Source organism: Glycine max, chromosome 5 (assembly GCF_000004515.6).
Source record: "Glycine max cultivar Williams 82 chromosome 5, Glycine_max_v4.0, whole genome shotgun sequence".
NCBI lineage: Eukaryota > Viridiplantae > Streptophyta > Magnoliopsida > Fabales > Fabaceae > Glycine > Glycine max.
In genome coordinates, this window is record NC_038241.2 from 31,426,515 (window position 1) to 31,446,059 (window position 19,545).

General features: G+C 33.1%; 1 protein-coding gene and 1 pseudogene across 1 annotated transcript; one reads left to right on the top strand and one right to left on the bottom strand.

The window, feature by feature from the left end:
* Positions 1-11,912: 11,912 nt before the first annotated feature.
* LOC100815224 (uncharacterized) lies at positions 11,913-14,206 on the top strand. The gene is made up of 4 exons (NM_001253931.2): positions 11,913-12,049; positions 12,956-13,072; positions 13,366-13,903; positions 13,993-14,206. The coding sequence occupies exons 2-3, from the start codon at positions 12,962-12,964 to the stop codon at positions 13,879-13,881; spliced, it is 627 nt and encodes a 208-aa protein (NP_001240860.1). The 5' UTR covers positions 11,913-12,049; positions 12,956-12,961; the 3' UTR covers positions 13,882-13,903; positions 13,993-14,206.
* A 4,207-nt stretch (positions 14,207-18,413) lies between these two features.
* LOC100815753 (vacuolar iron transporter homolog 4-like) lies at positions 18,414-19,287 on the bottom strand (annotated as a pseudogene).
* Positions 19,288-19,545: the final 258 nt, after the last annotated feature.

Genomic DNA, 19,545 nt, shown 5'->3' on the forward strand with positions numbered 1-19,545 from the left:
TTATGATATGTGTGATTATTAATTTTTTTTTCTTTCTATGCAGGATTTTTAATCTGGCAAGTTCGTCATCTTCTAATCATTATGATGTGGCATCTGCACCATTAGAGGATGATTTGTTGTGGATGCAAAAAAATCATATATCACAACATATTTGGAATGGTGCTAATGATAGGATGTTAAAAATCCAACGAGCTACACCATTGTACAATCATAGAGAAGCACCGCCCGACGAAATTATTCCTCTATTACAAGTTTCGAGTTTGTACCCGATAATGAAGTTGGCGCAGTTGAAAGTAAATGGAGCATTAGTTTAATGCTTTTATTGAAAGGTGGAGGTCAGAAACGCATACATTTCATTTGAAGTGTGGGGAGGCAACTATTACACTTCAAGATGTTTCTATGCTACTTGGTATTTATGTGGATGGAAGACCTTTAATTGGCAATACAAATATTGACTAGTTTGAGTTGTGTCATGAATTATTAGGTGTCATGCCTGATGATGCTGCAGTTGATGGGAACTCACTTTGATTGAGTTGGTTGGCTTCTCAATTTGCAAATATTCATGATTTTACAGGCAACCAAGAAGGGCTTGAAAGATTTGCTTGTGCTTGTTGACAAAAGCAGCTCAAGGGTGCCAATGAGATATTTGTAATTTTTGAGAGACCCTAGAGAGTGCAGCACTTATGCATGGGGAGCTGCTCTTTTGGGTAACCTTTTATAGAGAGATGTGCATCATCGCAACAGACTATAATGCTAAATTAATAGGCGGTTTCACTCTCTTGATTCAATTATGGGCATGAGAACGATGTCCAACGTTAGCCCCGTCGGTTATTCCTCCACAACAACAAAACGCACCACTTGCCTTCAGGTATACTTTCCTTTACTATTTTGAATTGATTATTAATAAATATGGTTGGTTGATGTTAATCATTATTTTATGTAACATTTTTTTTGTTATTTATTTTTTTGTGAAGATGGTTGGGAGGTGAATTTCATCACATAGGCAATGACAATTTACTTGATTTTCGTCGTAAATTAGATGTCATGAAACGCGACGAGGTAACAATTTTGAAGTTGGCTTATTAAATGATGTTGTAATTCTTAATTAATTTATTAAATTTAACTTTTATATGCAGTTTGTCTGGGTCCCTTATTCTGGACATATGGAAATGAATTTGAGCCAAGTTTGTTTTATTGGGTCTGTATTATGGACATGTATCATACCATTTATTTGTTTTCAAAAAGTGGAATGGCACCAGTCGGATAGAGTCATGAGACAATTTGGAATGCAGCAACCTATTCCGGGCCTAGTAATGCAACCCAGTAACATACATGACTTGACATTAAAGGGAAAGGAAGGAAGAGATTGGATGCGACTAATGCAACCCGCGCTTAATGAATGGAATAGTCTCTATGAAAAGAGAGTAGAGCAAACGCCGTCTCTATCAAAAGTACAAACCCTTAGTCTGAACTCTGAATATATGAGGTGGTACAGGCGTAAAACAAAAAGTTTATGTCGACCCAAAACATGCAAGAAGAGGATTATTGGTATACATTGTTCATTATAATTTAGAAAAGAATGTTGCGCTTATTGAAGATTATTTTAATAACTATTCCTTTATTTTCTATGCAGGGTGAAATCGCCGAAACACTACATTTTATGGTGTCGCCTGCTGGGAGAAGGGTTTGTACTTTTGACGATTTACTGCCATGTATCGAGAAGATCACTCTTTTGTCCTCCCCATTCTCAGCCACAATTTGAACATCAACAATTTAATATACTATAGCGAAGTGTGAAGACTCGAGGCTTAGCGCGATGTCGGAAAACTGTTGATGCAGCAACGTACAGTTTGCCTCCGATGCCAGAACGACAACATGGAATGTATTACACACCGCCGGCATTAACCCAAGAACCATCGCAGATGCCACCGATGTATTCATACCCACATGATTTTCAACCAGGGTATAGTTTGGCAGGCATATTTGGGTCCTCTCCTCCAACGGGAACTCCTTCATTTACCCTAAATGGTGAACTATCGACTCCAAATGTCCCACTTGTTGGTCCATGGAATGTACCTGGAGATATATCCGACATGGACGACTTATTAGGGGTCGATTTACGTCATGATTTTTCTGTGGAGGCTGACCAAGTGGATGAAAGGGCGAATCGTAGAAGAAGAAATCCTGATAGGGCAGCTAGAAATTGGGACCGGCCATGTGGGACTTTGTCGCGGCATCACAGACATAGTGATGATTGATTAATAATGGGTTTACATTTTTTCCGCATGTTTTAACATTTTCATGTACTTTGTATTGTTTTTTTCCATGTTTTAATATTGTCATGTACTTTGTATGTTTTTTTTTCATGATAATTTTATATTATTGTCACTTTAACGTTTCAATCTTATTGTGCAATGCTTTTAAAATAAATAACGATAATGTCAATAACACATAATTATAACCAAATATTAAATTATTAAGTTACAAAAAAGTTGGTGGCCTATAATGCAAACATAAAACAAAAGTGATCTCTAACGTAATTTAATGGCCAAATCAAAAAGCATTTTAAAACATTTTTGGATTTCAAAATGTATTTTAAGTGAAAATGTATTTTATTGAAAATGTACTTATATATACTTCAAAAAGAGAGAATAATAAAATATAAAAAATAACAAATAATACTAATAATAAAAATGAAAAAAAATTAAACTTTTTGATTAAATATACAATTTAGAGTCTATAAAAAATTGAACACAAAGAAGAAATGATAAACAAATAATAATAATAATGTTATTGAAATTTTGGGGTGGGAGTGTGGGAAGAGGCTGGGGGTGTGGGGGGGGAGGCGCCTGGGCCCTGGGCGCGACCCAAGGCGCCTTGGGCAGCAGCTTGTTGACTCACGCCTGCCAACTGGGCGCGACCCAGAGCGCCAGCCTATAGGGCGCGACACGTGGCGCCAACTGTGGGCACGTCCAATCGCGACCCTGCCACGTGTCGCCAATCCGCAGAAGCGCCTTAAGGGGTAACGCTTTGTAATAAAAAAAAGGGACCCCCTTAGTAAATAATTATAAAACAGACCCATTTTGATACTAAATTTGTAAAAGTGACCCAGTTTGGTATTTTTGCCACTTATTTCAATATATTATATTAATTGGGATGATTGATATATGATTTTTAATCTTTATAAAAAAATGAATCTATTTAATTTTATTAAAAATTAATGTTTTTGATTGTTATAATTTTTATTTTTAAAAAAAAATTAGTGAAGACATGAGATATTCTAGTATCATATTCCTTTACTCACTCAAATAAATTTCATATATCATTCATCAATTACCTGAGATCATCAAAAATCTACTTTTTTCCCCTTATGCTAGCTCAACTCACCAATCCTATATGTTTGGTCCACATTTAAGTTAAAGATAACCACCATTTAAACCAACATTTTCACTTCAATATAAGTTTAATTGGTAGCATAGCCACACGAGACACATCAGTTCATAAATTTTCTTTTCCTCAAACTTTAAGCAATATCACGGCTTTGCACAACACGCACACAGACACACACTTTATTTTCTTGGAGAGAGGAAACTTGGAAACATAGATAATTGTCTTTTATCGGTAGAATTTGTTTAATAAATTCAGCGTTGAACTCTCTATCCATTTTTTATCCTTTAAAATTCCACATCTCATTGCTAAAAAAATTATTTCAATTCAAATAAACTTTCTTTGGAGGGTGACAAAGAGAAAAGAAAGATCTGTTAGGTTAATTGGGATAGGGTGTGTTGCTCAAAGGATCATGGTGAGCTTGGTATCAAAAATATTAATTTGTTTAATATTGCTTTGATGGCCAAATGGAGGTAGGCTATATTTTGTGAGAGAGAAGCACTTTGGGGGAAGTCTTGGAGTCGAAATATGGAGGATGGAGAGGTCTTTCGAGAGGGAAAGTTAGTCATATTCATCACTATGGTGGAGAGATTTAAAATTGTCTTGGGAGGGGGGGCATAGAAATCTTAGGTGGAAGATAGGAGAGGGTGATCAAGCAAGTTTTTGGATTGATAATTGAGCGGGGGAGGTGAGCTTTGTTGAAAAATTCCCTAGATTGTTTCACTTTGTCCACACAGTCCAATGAGAGTGTAAAAAATATGGGACAATGGAGAGATGATGAATGGGTATGATGTCTTGAGTGGAGGAGGGGTAATGTTTAAATGGGAGAAGAACCAATTACATGAACTTCTTGATATTTTGGCTCATTGATAAATGTTATGTATATGTATATTTTAGAATTAAATTATATAGGAATTAGTAATTTTTCTCTCTTATTTCTTTCTTTTTATGCAAATAATTGGAATTTTAATATCATTTAAGTTTTTGTGCAAAAAATATTAAAAGTTGATGAATTAATGATGCTTGGTGAATAATTGGCGAAAAAAAAGAAGTAAAGTCCAAGAAGCAAAGCAGAGATCTAAAGTTGCTCGCTTAGCGCATCTCATGCGCTCAGCTCGCTTAGCGCATCTCATGCGCTCAGCATGATGCACAGGCTCAGCGGGCAACACACGCTTAGCGCTAGAAAGTATGGATAATTTTGGAAAGTGAAGGGATGTTTAGCACAAAACACGCGTTGAGCGCAAATATCGTCATACTCGCTAAGCACACTTAGCGCGAAGGTTGCATGAAAATTTAGCTGATCTGCACCCATAAAAGAAGGAGAGAGAAAGAGGAAAAAAAGCACACATAAAATTTAAGAGAATACAATTCCTTATAGAAGACAAAGGCTAGAAGAAGAAGAAGAAACACACATTAGAAGCCATTCATTCCCTCCATTCCCTTTCTCAATTATCTCTTTTACTAAATATTCCCTTCTTACAATTGTAAAACCTCCTATGACAATGAGAGACTAAACCCCTTTTGTTGGGAACTTAGCAGTCAACTGCTCTTGATGTAATTTTTCTTCCTATCTATTATGAATATTACTTTTGCATTATCTTTTCCTGTGCTTAGTTTTATTGTTTATGCCTTGATCACCCATTTGCATAGTAAGTTTATGGGTAATGTTATTCTCTAATAGAACTGGGAAAGGGTATTTAAATAACTCCATCACTAAGGATAAGTTGATTTTATTTAGCCTGTTATACATCTCTATTCTTAATGCAATTTAATTATTTTATCTCTTAAAGGGATTTAGGAGAGAAGATAGATAAGTTAGGCTCTTTCGCTCGAGGGATCTTGGTTAAAGTATATAAGTAAATGCAGGTGTAAAATTGGAATAAACATAATTAGAGAAAAATCATTAATATTACATCAAGAGTAACTCTGGTAGGCTAAGTTTTCAATATTCTAAGCTTTTATAATAAGATTGAATTTTCTCTTCTTTTCTGTTTTAATCAATTAATTCCCTTTATTGTTTGTTTTATCTTCTTATTTATTTTAATTTAATTTAATTTTATACCATTTTATTTTACTGTTCTTTTCATCACCTTTTAAACCAATTTATTTGTTGCTTGAAAAATTACATATTCATCTACCTAAGTACAAACAAAGTCTATGTGGATTCGACACTCAGACTTCCATTTTAACTTTACTATTTGTGATATTTTGGTGAAATTGTCAATAGTTAAACACTTATACACACTAAGTGAAAGAATGCAAACATTCTTGGAATTAGGTGATGGATACATCAGGCTCGTTCTCGATGAAATCGATATACAAAGTAATACATCTGGATTTGGTGGGCTCACAAAGATTAGTTTTGATGCAAAGTATTTGGCAATTGAAGGCAATTTTCCTAGTATGGAGGTTGATGTTGAATAAACTCTCTACTAAAGACAACCTCCAAATTTATAATATTATTTTGGATCAAGAGGAAGGTAGGTGTGTTTTTTGTGATTGTTGATGAATCTATAGAACATTGCTTCTTTTCTTATGGGATGATAATGGACATTTAGAAAACTTGCTATGGATGGATACATGTGTCTATTCCCTTGCCTAATTCTCCTAAATTTCACTATTGGCAACATGTACAGTTTCTAAAATCTAATCATGAAGAGGAAAAATGGATGGTAGTTTGAGTGACAATTGTGTGAAACATATTGAATATGCAGAAAAAATGCATTTTTAGAGGAGGCTCCTTTGATGCACAAGCCTTAATTCAAAAAATCTCTTTAACAGTATAAGCATAGGCTTGGTTGAGAGGGAAGAATGAAAAATATACACACTCCTTCAATCAATGGCCATTAGCAATTGGACAGTGCATATGGCAAGAATTGTCTAGGACATATAATTAGAAACATAAAGGCTTGGGAATGGACTGAAAATGTATTGATTTTGTGTAAGAATGTGGGATATTCTCGGGTAGTAGTGGAATTAAGTGGTCATAGGCCTTGTGTTGGTTAGTAAATATTTTTTCTCCCTTATTGAGTAAATATATGAGCTAACTTATAGAATGATCCTATGTCATCTGCTACTATTTTGTGTAAACCATTTAGTACCTCCGGTACCCTTTATAATATATATATTTTTTGTTTTGCCAATAAAAAAACACTTTATTTTCCTTTATCCACGACACCATATAAACACACACCCTTGCACTTCTCCTACTTCTCTTCCTTCATAACCACCAAGCTACCAAAATTTCATCTTGCTTCCTTCATTAATTCATGACCATACTCCACTTTTCCTTCTCGGTTTCATTTCCTAATCAAAACATGCATGCAATTAGTTCCTTCTCCTATCCTGAAGACTGAGACATTAGCAACTTAAGGGAAACAAGTTGAGCTCATGAATGGAGCTTGAATTGCACTCGTGTTGCCTTCTCATAGTGTAATAAATCATGCTTTTAAGTTTCAAGTGATAAGAAAGAAGTTTGGGTTGAAGGGATGAGGGAAACTCATGGTTCCAATTGCTAAATTCCAGGGCTGATTTTGACTTATCTTTGCATATTTCATATGAACATCCCTATTAGAATCCACCATTGCCCTTTACAATATTCTAGTTTTAGATGGCTTCTTTAAAACCTAATTGATCTAATAATTTTAGAAGCCCTTATAATATTTGATAAATATTTTGGTTCAACATGTCAAAGTTGTCTTGTGCAGGACAACTTTGTACTTGGCTTCTAGTTGTGACCAATTGAGGAAGGTGAAGATTGATCCATTGATTGTAATTATCCTCCTTGTGTTTCCTACACCTTGGAAGTTCTTAAATTAAGCTTTACCTAAGTTTCAATCCTTGTATGAGCTTAAGAAAAGTTCAATATTTAGACTATAGCAAGATATAGTGCTAAAATTGGCTTGTGTATACATGTTGCCTTTAACATGACTATGTAATTTGTATAAAAGAGATATGGATCAGTCCTTTAATACATTTAAAGTTTAATATCTTAGCTACTAAACCTAATTGATCTTACCTCATTTAACTTTTTTTACAATCTATAACTATATTTATTAAGTTATGTAAAATGTAATTTCAGGCAATGACAACCTATATGTAGGTTGGATGTATGTGAGAATTTGATATATTTGATCATGAGTTTGAACTCGATGTTCATTATCTCTACTTTGTTAACATAAATGAGTGCCTAAGTGTAGCTTGTACAACATATAAGTCCTACATACAATGTGCCATTTGAAATTTCTTGAGATTAACCATATAAACCTAAAAGTTATTTTTCTTTAAATGCATGTGAGATTTATCTATTCTTTATCCTAATACCTATTGAAAAATGTGCAGTACAATAGCAAGTACTAACAGATAGTGACAAAATTTCAAGTTTTATTTTAAATTTGAATTGATTGTTTAAGAAATCTTGTATCCACTTTCATGTCCAAGTTGATTTATAGTTTGAATCTTTGGTTTGAAAGTTGAAAAGTGATTAAATAAATTGTCTATGGAGTACTTTCGGATGAGACCACTTAATGTAGTCAACCCATATGTTTTCCCACTACATGAAAACATTGTACATGAATAAAAATCAAGTTTTTTTTATAGGTTATTACTTTACCATCATCACAAAATAAAATCCCATAATTTCATTGACTTTGAGTAAATAAAGTTCTATTTTCTAAATGTAAAATTTAAACTAAGTTCTAATCTTGACAAATTAGGTCCTTATAAGTGATGTGACTTAATATCCTTACAAGAAAAATTTAGTGTTAATTTGGTAAATAAAAGTTGTGCAAGTAAAATTTAAATCAAACTCAAGGGAGATTATCAATGCAATTTTTCCAAAAATTCTAAAATTATCTTAAGATTTTTCATTAATGATTATGTATCATTGTCTTTGCAATCTTCACAATTTCACTAAAACACATGTTTAGTATATAGTGGGAAAAAAAATCAATTTCTAATTTTTGTATGTCTATACGAAACATTTCATACTTAGGATATTTACCTATATAAAATGTTATATTTAGCTTACATTACTATTTAAAGAATAAATTCTTACATTTATTTAGAAACATTTCTAGTGAAAGGTTTAAAAACTTGATAGAAAGTTAAAAAAGATATAATTAATTGTCTTTCATCAAGTTTAGTTGGAAGTAGTCTTAACTCCCATACTATATACATAGTGATAAATTTTTGTTAGATTCAATATTGTTTGAGTTCCTAGTTTTTATGAAAACACAAATAATTTATATGAACTCTTGAAAGAACGAAAATTAAGGGACTACTAAGTTTGCTTTAGTTGGACAACATAGTCTCATAATCTTAATAAGTATTTTAATTTAAAATGAGATATGAAAGAATCATTTGAAAATTTTAATTGGCTTTCAACCATAGTTTGTTTGAAAATCTAGACAAGGTAAAGTTTGTAAGTCCATACTTGTCTAAGTGTTCTCAACATAAATAGGTATACGTTAAAAAAGTTAGAAGATGCTTTCTTTATGATTATCTCGTAATAATTTTTTTTTTCATTACACCAAATATAAGTCAAGAATGAAAAAGTTTCATTACAAAAATAATTTTTTGTTTGGTATGTTCTCTAAATCCTTTTAAAATAACTTTTCTATGAGAAGACTTATGTTTGATGGTCAACTACATTAAATTTTATATACGATTAGAGTGTTCATAATCTTCACAGTAAAAATTGTTTCCAACAACTACAAAGATATTTTAAGGTTATAAATATGGAAAAAAGGAAATGTAAATGAAGTTAGGAATTCATTTAACTATTTTGAACAAACAAACATCCATTTCTTCAATTATTGCTTCATTTTTTGCATAATATTTTATTAAAGACGTTTTTTTTTACATTATTGCTCATTGAATGTCTTGAGATGTATGAATTTTATTTTATTTTTCTTTTAGGAGAATTTTTTTACATGAAGAAATTTGTTAAGTACTTGAGGATTTGAATTTAGAGAGTCTTGTACAAGCATACTTGGAAAGTGAGATTAAACTTTTGCAAAGAAAAAAAATTGTCTTAGTGAATAGTCTTAAAATTAGTTAAGGACTAAACATAACCCTAAGTTTGTTGGATGTGTTATGATAATTCTATTATGTTCTTGATCTTTTTCCTTATCCTTCTAACTTAAGATTGAATTGTGAATTTCTTTAAATAAAATTTGTTTTCAAATTTTTTTTGTTAAATTGTCTAAGTGTTCAAACAATTTCTTTTATGAATTATTTTAAAAGATATTTCTCTATTTTTTTAATATGGTGAAAATGGACATAAAAGGTTAAATTGAATTTTCTTCCTTTTTAAAATCCTTCTTTCAAAACAATTATAAAGAGATTATTAGAAAAATCAATCTTTTAAGTTCAAGATCTATTTTGTTTAGTAAACGAGAGAGGGAAGAGAATGAGATAAAACACAAGATATTTATACTATTTTACCTCACGAACCCAAGGCTACATCCTTTTTTTTGATAAATGACTAAATATTTTCACTATCAAATTAATCTCTTATAAAAATAAGAACATCTCACTCCTTAAGTATTATTGTACAAGTCTCTTCAGGTTGTTAAAACAAAAATATTTTTTCCCTCAATTTTCTTCAAACTTCACGCTCTAAAGATAAAACTCAATGAAATTAGGATATGAGTGATACCTCACAAGGTTATAATAAATACTCAATGATAGTTAATGATTTTGAAGAATATTTTTTTAGCTGTACAATGAATGAGTGCTTTCCAAGAATGAAAGAATAATACAACACAGTTCAACACTTTTTAGTTCTTAATAATTGAGTATTTCTATTACTTCACATTTTCCCAGTCATTCAAGATGAAATTTAGGATTCTTTTAAAGATATACTAACATTGAAGCCATGCATTAATGAAAACAAGCGCCACTTTTAATCTCTTGCACAAAAGTTATTTTGTAAATTGATTTGATAATTATCCTTTTATTTGTAGTTTTTTCAGGTGAACTTTTCATTCCGATCTTAACAAACAATTGTCTTGGTTAAAACTCTAACTTGTTATTTCCTTTTTTTGTATAAGTTACAATCTTCAAAGAGCATTACTCTTTTGTTTATCTCATTCATTGATCTTTTGAGATGCTTATGGATTATATAAGACTTTTGATTTAAAGAAGATACTTTTGAGAAGGTACAATATTCAAAGAAATGTTTGGTTTCACAGTCTCTTTGATTTTTTTTTTTTTTTATGGTACTCTTTGTTCTTGTAAGGTTAAAGGCATTATTGCACATCTAAGACACATTTAAGCTCCTAGATAAATATATATATATATATATATATATATATATATATATATATATATATATATATATATATATATATATATTTATGTTTAAGACTATTATTCATCAAAATCTAGAACATCAATTGTCTCATCTATATATTTACTATAAAAAATGTATATAAGATGATTTTTAATTAATTAATAGTGTAAAAATCTTTACCAACGTATAAAAATAAAACTCTTTTTAATGTGCTATTAAAAATGTAATGCAAAAAATAACAAAAAAATATACTAATTTTAATTATTTTTTTTCTATTAAAGCATATCCATTTTAATGATTTGTTTTTCTATCATCTCTCTCATTTCTTTTAACTAAATAACTCATTTATTTTATGTTCATTTACTATAAGTGATTTGACTCCTCTAAAAGTGGCGATGTATACTTAAAAAATAGAGTGCATTTAAATCATTAATTTAAAAATTAATAGTTAAAAATTATGATAAAATTAACAATTAATATTAGCCAATAAAAAAGTTATGATAAAACCATATACATTAATTATAATTTGAACATTAAATTAATAATTATTGTTATGTTTTGTCAATTAGACTATACTCCCATCACTTTAAATGATTCAAATTGTACTATAAGACACTCATATAAATTTTACATAAACAGCTTCACTTCAAATCCATATTTTACTAGTACTGCATTAATCATCAGAGTTTTTCTTTACCTATATAATTTTTTTCTTTATTGAGAATAAAATAATTATTTTTATTAATGTGAGGATAGTTGAAAGTGTATTGCAATTAGTCTCTTTTTATTTATCTTTGATTTTTACAATCTTTTTCAAATCAAACTTTGAACCAAAATATTTATTACGTCTAATATCATAATTTGTACCAAATGGATTTGAATCATCCATTTTGTACATTTAAAGTTTCATATCTTAGCCACTGAACCTAATTGATCTGACCTTATTATTATTTTTTTTTTTACAATTTATAACAATAGCTTTATTAAGACATGTAAAATGTAATTTTGGGTAATGACAACCTATAGATTGGATGTATGTGAAAATTTGATATATTGATCTTGAGTTTTAAACCCGGTGTGCATAATCCCTACTTTGGTCGTGTAAGTGTAGCTTGTACAACCTATAAGTCCTTAGAGCATGTTTGAGTTTTGGTTACTTCTGCGGTGGTGCACGTTTAAAAAGCACTCCTCTTTATAATTATAAAATTGACACGTCATATTGCGGGGTGACCTAGAGAAGTGGCTAGTGCTGTGTATATGAAGTACTTGTGTTTCGCTACCTCTACTTTCTTCTCTTTTTGTTCGCTTCGGCTCCGTTAGGTTTTCCTTCCGCGTGTTTGCTCGGAACTACTCCTCCACTCATCGGTATTTTTCTCCCTTTCCTCTACCTGATGTCTATAATTCCACGTTTTCTTCCTCTTTAATATACTCAATTCATTTGTTCTTCACCATTTGCGCTGTTTCCGATTTTTTTTTTTCTTTTTTAATTGCGATAATTCACTTAGTAACATCGATTAGAAGCTATATATGGTCATGGGTTCAGTCAATTTCGTGTTTTGAAGTCATGGGGTTGTTGGCCTTGCCTGAATTCCGGACCAACCCGAAAATTTACAATTTTAATAAAGGGAGTATATGAATTTATCATTAATTTGACTTTAAATTTTTAATTTTTGTTATGTGTTGCTTAGTTTTTATGCTTCTAATCGTAGTAGGTGTGTCTGGTGTACCTTTTTTTTTTGTTTTTGCCTGAGTTGTGTTCTATCGTTTGCTCCGAGGGTTAAAGATAAACTTTACTTGAAATTTTTTATGAAAAAACCTTATCTGAATTTTGCATCCCCAATTTTAAAAGAGGGTTAGTAATTGACTCTGAGTGATAAAGCCGTACCCTTAAAATATCTCATGGAAAAAAAATTCTGGCATCAATCTTTAATCTTTATCAATAATACATGAATACCCAAGATTGCTTTATGGGCCAAATATTTTATTATTTAGCTTCAAGGACACGGGCTTACATACTTTTATGCCATTGAAGTGTAGATGCTAATAATCAGGGAGTTGGATGACAGCTTTGTTTTCTTTGCTATTTTCTACTTTTAATCCTTATATTATGCTGTCTTTTGGTTCATAAAGAATCCCATTCCTTAATTTTTTGGAAGTTAATTGGTTTTATTAACAGCGGCTGGTTCTGCCACTTATTTGTTTGGATAGTGGGACTGCTTATCCTGCACAGTTAATTCAATGTTACGTGCTAATGCTTGCCTTCCTATGCAGTTTAAAATGTCTGACGTGGAAGAGTTTCGTTGCTTCATTGGTGGCCTTGCATGGTCAACGTCTGATAGAAAGTTAAAGGATACATTTGAAAAGTTTGGCAAGCTTATTGAGGCAAAGGTGATCAGTATCGTCTTATGACTATAATCATTGTAGTTCTTCTAGGTGAAGCTTATTGTTGCCAGGATTGTATTTCATGTTTGTGTGTAGAAGTTGGTTTATGCTGTACTTTTTGGCTTATATCTTCAATTTATCCCTTGTTTTTATTTTTGGACTAAAATTGTAATACCTGCTGAACTCGTTTATAGCCAAATCAAGTAGACAAAAAAAAAATCTGTGCAATATGATTACGAATCTAAGCATTATTTTTTTGGAGATTGTTAATGTTCTCTTTCATCATATTTTTGAAACAGGTGGTTGTTGACAAGTTCTCTGGGCGTTCTCGTGGTTTTGGATTTGTCACATTTGATGACAAGAAAGCAATGGACGAGGCTATTGATGCTATGAATGGGATAGATTTAGACGGGCGAACTATTACTGTTGATAGAGCTCAGCCTCAACAAGGATCAACTAGAGATGATGGTGATCGTTACCGGGAGCGTGGTCGTGATCGTGATCGTAACCGAGATTATGGAGGTGGAGGTGGTCGAGGATCTAATGGTGGTGAATGCTTTAAGTGTGGAAAACCTGGTCATTTTGCTAGGGAATGCCCTGGTGAAGGGTCCAGGGGAGGAAGGTATGGTGGTAGGGAAAGTAGATATGGTGGAAGCAGTGGTGGTGGTTATGGACCGGATAGAAATGCAGATCGTTCTTCAGGGGGGCGCAGCAGGGATGGTGGTAGTCATGGGGATTCTGGAAGTGATCGATATTATCGTGATCGTTCAGGACCATATGAGCGGGAGCGACGGGGATCGGGAGGCTTTCGTTGATATAATATAGTCTTTCAATGAGGTATGTAGCATGTAATGATCTCGTGTCTCTGCTTTCTGCCGTTTGTATTTTATGGTTCTTACGAAGCTGTAATGTGATTTTTTTTTCAGATATGAAATTGAAGAGGTCGCTGTTAATGTTTCAACTTTCCTTTTCATTTGCACTTGACAATGCTCTTTGGACTTCTGGGATTGTTGTTTGGATGGATCATTGATACCAGTATTTTGATATGCAATACTCAACACATTATGCAAACTCTTTATGTTCCTAAATGCTGATCTTTTGGTCTAGTGAAATCTTATGCATGCTTGACTTGCGGTCAAATTCAATGTTGTGCTCTATGCTATCTATAATTTGCTGCTGGGTATCTTGTGAATTGTGACTTTCATGCGTGGGGAGTTGCATGTGACATATTTGCTGCTGGATTACCTGATTCAGTTTAAGACATATTGGAAAGTTTTGTTGGTGTTGGATGGGTGGGTTTTGGAAAGTCCAAGATGGAGGTCCAAATGTGGAGTTTTGCTTCTTCTCGTTGGGAGAAGGAAGTTTTAAAAGTAGAATGCCCATTTGGCTATCCCGTCTCAGGATCTTTGAGTAAAAAGTAGTCAAGCGGGTAAATTATTGAATATTCGTCTCGTATACCTACTTTCTTATTTGCTAGATATCTGCTCTGGCCTGCGCTTTATTAATGTTATTGACCTTTTGGCAGGATTCTTGGCTAAATGTGGTCTTTTTGGATTCATCATTGGGTTCTTTTGTTGCTAATTGGACATGCATGGTTTTAAAAACTTAAAAAATCTTTTCAGCTGCAAATGGCTACCTACAATTGCACTCAAATATGCATACCACTCTTGTTTTCTTCACGGGGCACTGATGGAAGGGGGTTCTATTTTCTATGATTGTGGCACATTGTTTGGGAGATCTTGATGCGTTGAGCAACTACGATCCATTGCTTTTTTTACATTGTTGCTCTTATGTGGTGGAAGATTGCTCTCATCGAACACTATACCTGCCTGCATGTAATGTTTTGTATGCTGAGATCCAGTTTGTCCTTACCATAGAGAGAGGAATAGTGAAACCTGAGTTTGGCCCCAAATTTGCATTCTCTTCAACCTCAAGGTTGGGCTCGCTAGTATCAGATTTGAGATTGCCGCCTTACCTTAACCTTCTCACCAAGGTTATGAAAGGAAATTGGTTGTGTTTTACCCGTAGAAATTTATAATTCGGCTATCATGGTCTGTGCTAAAATTTATTAATGTTTCTATATCTGTTGTCATCATGTTTAATGCCAAATTCTATTGAATTGTTTTCATTCACTTGTTCTGTTTTGCCATGTGGTATATTTGACCGATTTTCATAGTTATATTGATTTGGTGATTTCTATGATTAATTTTGTTATATGTTTTTAACCTTTTCTGGGTTATCGCATTGTGACACATGGAATGATTTTAGACTATAGAGTGAACCGAATGATTTTAGACTATAGAGTGAACCGAATGATTTATCTACGCATTCATCTTGCCTAAAAAAAGCTGGACATGGCCCTTAATCCGTAATATTTTTATCGTAAAATGTGTGCGGAATGGTTGATGTTTCATGTGAAATTGTTTTCTCTGTGATTGTATGACCATGTCCATGCCGAATTCTGTGTTGCGTTTAGTTTGCTTTCTTTGGACCAGGCCTGTCACCAAATAAAGGAAAACTACTTTAGGGTACACTATTTCGACGACAATCTATGTACTTTGAGGCCTTTGCTAGCATGGACCACCTTCTTAAATGGTCTAAAATAGACCATGTTTAATAATCATTTGATTCATCTCATCCTTAGGGTCATACCATACATCCACTGCACATGATTTTTTTTTCCCCAATCCCTCTAGCCCTCTGCAGTTTGCACTCAGCACTACACATGACAACAATCCCTCCTAAACTCCACGACCACCTCCATGGCACCACCACCACCACTACAGAAAGAGACCGCTGCACCACCCCAACCTTTCTCCCTATTCACCTTCCTCTTCAATATCCACCATAACTACCACACCTTCCACCCAAACACCACCACCAGTTGCTACCTACTCTGACCACAACCAAACCAGCCTGCGTCTCCATCAAACCCAGCGTAGTAGCACCACCACCACCACCAAGAATCGTTGCATCACCCAAACGGCCAAACCCACCTACCCCGTTCCCAAGCATAACCAATCCCCACCAAAATTGTGACTCCACCCAACCAAAACTCATGCCACCCACACCAAATATCAGTGAAGGTGGGTAATGGTCAAGGAAGCAGTCACGGTTCAAATCCGCCAGAGGGGCTTGGAGATTGGAGAGCACAACCCCTTTCTATGGTGGTTGCCATTCTGTTGAGGAAGTGGTCACGATGGCTGCCAACTATGAAGGAGGGAAGGGGCTATCCAGAGGCCGAAAGGGGTTGGTAAAAGATATTCTATGCGAAGGCTATATAATATAATCCTAAGGATGAGATGAATCTAATGGTTATTAAACATGGTTAATTTTAGACCATTTAAGGTGACCCATGCTTAGACATCTAGTCCACAATAGACTTTTTACAGAAAAATGACATCCCCTATACATTGCGATGCACGTCGGTTTCGTACGAGGTCGTGCCGCAATTGCAACTATTTAAGGATAAGGGAATCCAAAATGACCGTATTTTGAACCTTTTTTGGTTAATCATCAATCTGTCTTGTGCAAGACACTCTTTGTGGAAGTTTCTAGATAAAAGATTAATCATTCATTGTTATACGTTTAGGTTAGATTTTGAAGACATTTAGGTATTCTTTCTTTAGATGATAATAGGTCTAAAATAATGATGATAATGTGGAGAGCACTAACTATGTCTTTGAGGATATGTTTAACTCTAAAACTCATTTTTCTTTTTAAATAATTCATCAAAATTTAAAAATGAACCCAACATTGAGTTATACCTACCTTATGGACATATTTAGAAATGAACTCAACATAGGATTTTGAATTGGAAAGTTCATGCAAAGACAAATAACACATGAATTGTAATGGTTGACCAATTGGTATATAATTCATGGGTCATTTGTCTTTGCATTGACTATTAATTACCTTTTGGAGTAATTAACTTTATTTTGGTATATAATTTCCAGATTTATACTTGAGATAGTTGATGGCTGATGCATGCGTGTTTTGTTGAACTTATTTTTGAGAAATAATCATTTATTTATATTTCATTTAAGAGAACTTATGAAAAATCACAGGTCATTACTAAATATGTATGTTGCTTAAGGTTAAGTAAAATAAAAATAAATTTAGGATTGATTTTAGGATCTAGCTTGGATAATGCTTTTGCATTTTCAGATCCTAAGTGGTTGTTGGTTTAAGAAAATGTTTTTTAATTTTAATTTTTGTTTCATTTTTAATTATAAAGTTACAATTTTTTTATATTTTGTTTTAAAAATTTATATAGAAAACAATAAGAATTATTATTTTCAATATTTTCTAGTGACATTTTATATTTAAAAGGAAAAATAGAAAGTGAAAATAAAAAGTGTTTTTCTCAACGTAACGACCCTAAATTTCTCACGACAAATTGGGACGTTCATTCGAAGCCGAATGACACATGAATTGTAATGGTGGACCAGTCCTTTTTGCTAAACCCAGTCCCCGTTGGTCGAACATTACGTTATGAATGTGAGGTCTGAAATTTAAAAATTAAAAAGAATTCAGAATAGCATGATACCCCGCGAAAGCCACAGGGCACATACCACTTTGACAGTAAACAAACCACCAAAAGTAGCATTCTCTTCATGCAACAGTATTTCTAATAATTTAGAAATATTCCACTATATAGTATTCAGTGTTAAAAAAAATGAAAACATTGCATGAATTAAGGTCTACCCGTATATTAGGATTAGTTTAGTACTTATTCAAGGATCATTTTGACAATATTGCTTACTATATTCAGCAAGAACAGGATAGTTTGAATTCTATTATAGTAATCTTTTACTAATGATATGTGTGTCTGATGTTATAATTCACATATAACAGCAGCACAAGACTGATCCTTAAGCCAAAAATAGATAGTTAAATTCAGGACTATCAAATTGATTTGTTCTAGGGATATATTAAACACGATTAAAGAGAAATACCGAAGAATTCAAAATGATTTTCGGTTTTCCCAAATTTTACAGAAGGCATAAATGCTCCAATTTCTTGGTTTGGTTATGTGACCATCATATTGATTCGTTTAATAGTTGATTCCAAATGTGCTTGCCTTAAAATGACTCTTAATCATTATTAAACATGGATTTTGCATATTAGAGAGAAATGAGGTTTGTGTGCATGAGCTCATTTACACTAACACTTTGGAATTATGCAGCAAATCGGCTACATAGTATAAAGAAGGTGAACACCCCAATTGGATATGTGCTCATCAAAGAAAGAACCTGGAAAATCTATGGCCATTTTGTCTCCTGCTGAGTTCCCTAGTGGATATATATAACTAACTGATCACAGTCTACTGCATCTATTTTCGAAGTTTAAGAAAAAGGAAGAGAAAACAGCTGAAGTTATTTATTTGTATAGCAATCACATTCATAGTCTAGTATAGCCAATAAACTTGTCAAAGCCAAAAGTAATAGCCATAGTCATCCAACCTCCAATCAGCACTATCACGATCATAAGTCCTTCTCACTGGTGTTTTACTTTTACCAAGAACTATTCCTACACCTCCAAATACCAACAATGCCAAGATAGGCACAGCAAAAACTAGCAATCTGATCTTATAGTCCCAAACAAAAACAGCTGCTAGCATTGACACTACTGCACCAATAGAAAATCCAATTGCTGATGCTATGGAAGCCTGAAAAGGGTTAAGTTGTTTGTCATCTTCCTCCACTCCTTTGTGCTTGTTATTGTGGACTTTCATTTGAGCTACCTCCGTGTCTAACTAACTGAGTGTATACAAATTCTTCAATTGCCATACTGCAAGCCCCAACAACTAGTCCTGCGAAGCCGGCAAGAAGCATGATTATGATGTCTTCATTCAAAGCTTCAACACCCACCATCAGTAAGTTGATTAAGACCAACCCATTTTTGGCTCCAAACACAGCTTCTCGAAGCCACTGCGCCCTTTGAGAGTAGTCAATATTGTTTTCTGCAATGTCTTGGCTACGCTTTGCTTCTATATCATTAGAATGTATGAGAATCTCAATATGGCCAATTGGCATTTCATTGCTACTAGTGCCAAGAAAAGCCATAATGCACAAGAATTGTAAGGTACAAGGATAAAGGGAAAAATGAGAAAAAGATTGCTTGTGGAGGACACACGCTCCTTATGGAGGTTATTATATAGATAGAACATAGAAATAAGATTACAGTTTGGTATGTTTGATGATAATGGACCTCAGTGGTGATGGTCTGGAGGGCACTGTGATGGTTGGCCACCTGTTTTAATAATTCCTCAAACTTTCAATTAACAATGAATTAACTTTTTCATGGACCTGTATGGATGTTTGGTATGATTCACTTTATTTTGGTCAGTAGTAATGTAGTATGATATATATATGTTTTGTGACATGTTTAGTTATTAAAAAAATATGTTTGCATACTTTTATTTTGTCTGGAACCAAGATTCCAGAAAAGGGAGACTATGATTCCTTTTGCAAATT

Excerpts from the sequence above, each read along its gene's own strand:
- LOC100815224 (NM_001253931.2), top strand. The coding sequence starts at position 12,962 with ATGTCTGACGTGGAAGAGTTTCGTTGCTTCATTGGTGGCCTTGCATGG. Across the intron at positions 13,073-13,365 it reads GCAAGCTTATTGAGGCAAAG|GTGGTTGTTGACAAGTTCTC; the intron begins GTGATCAGTATC and ends TTTTTGAAACAG.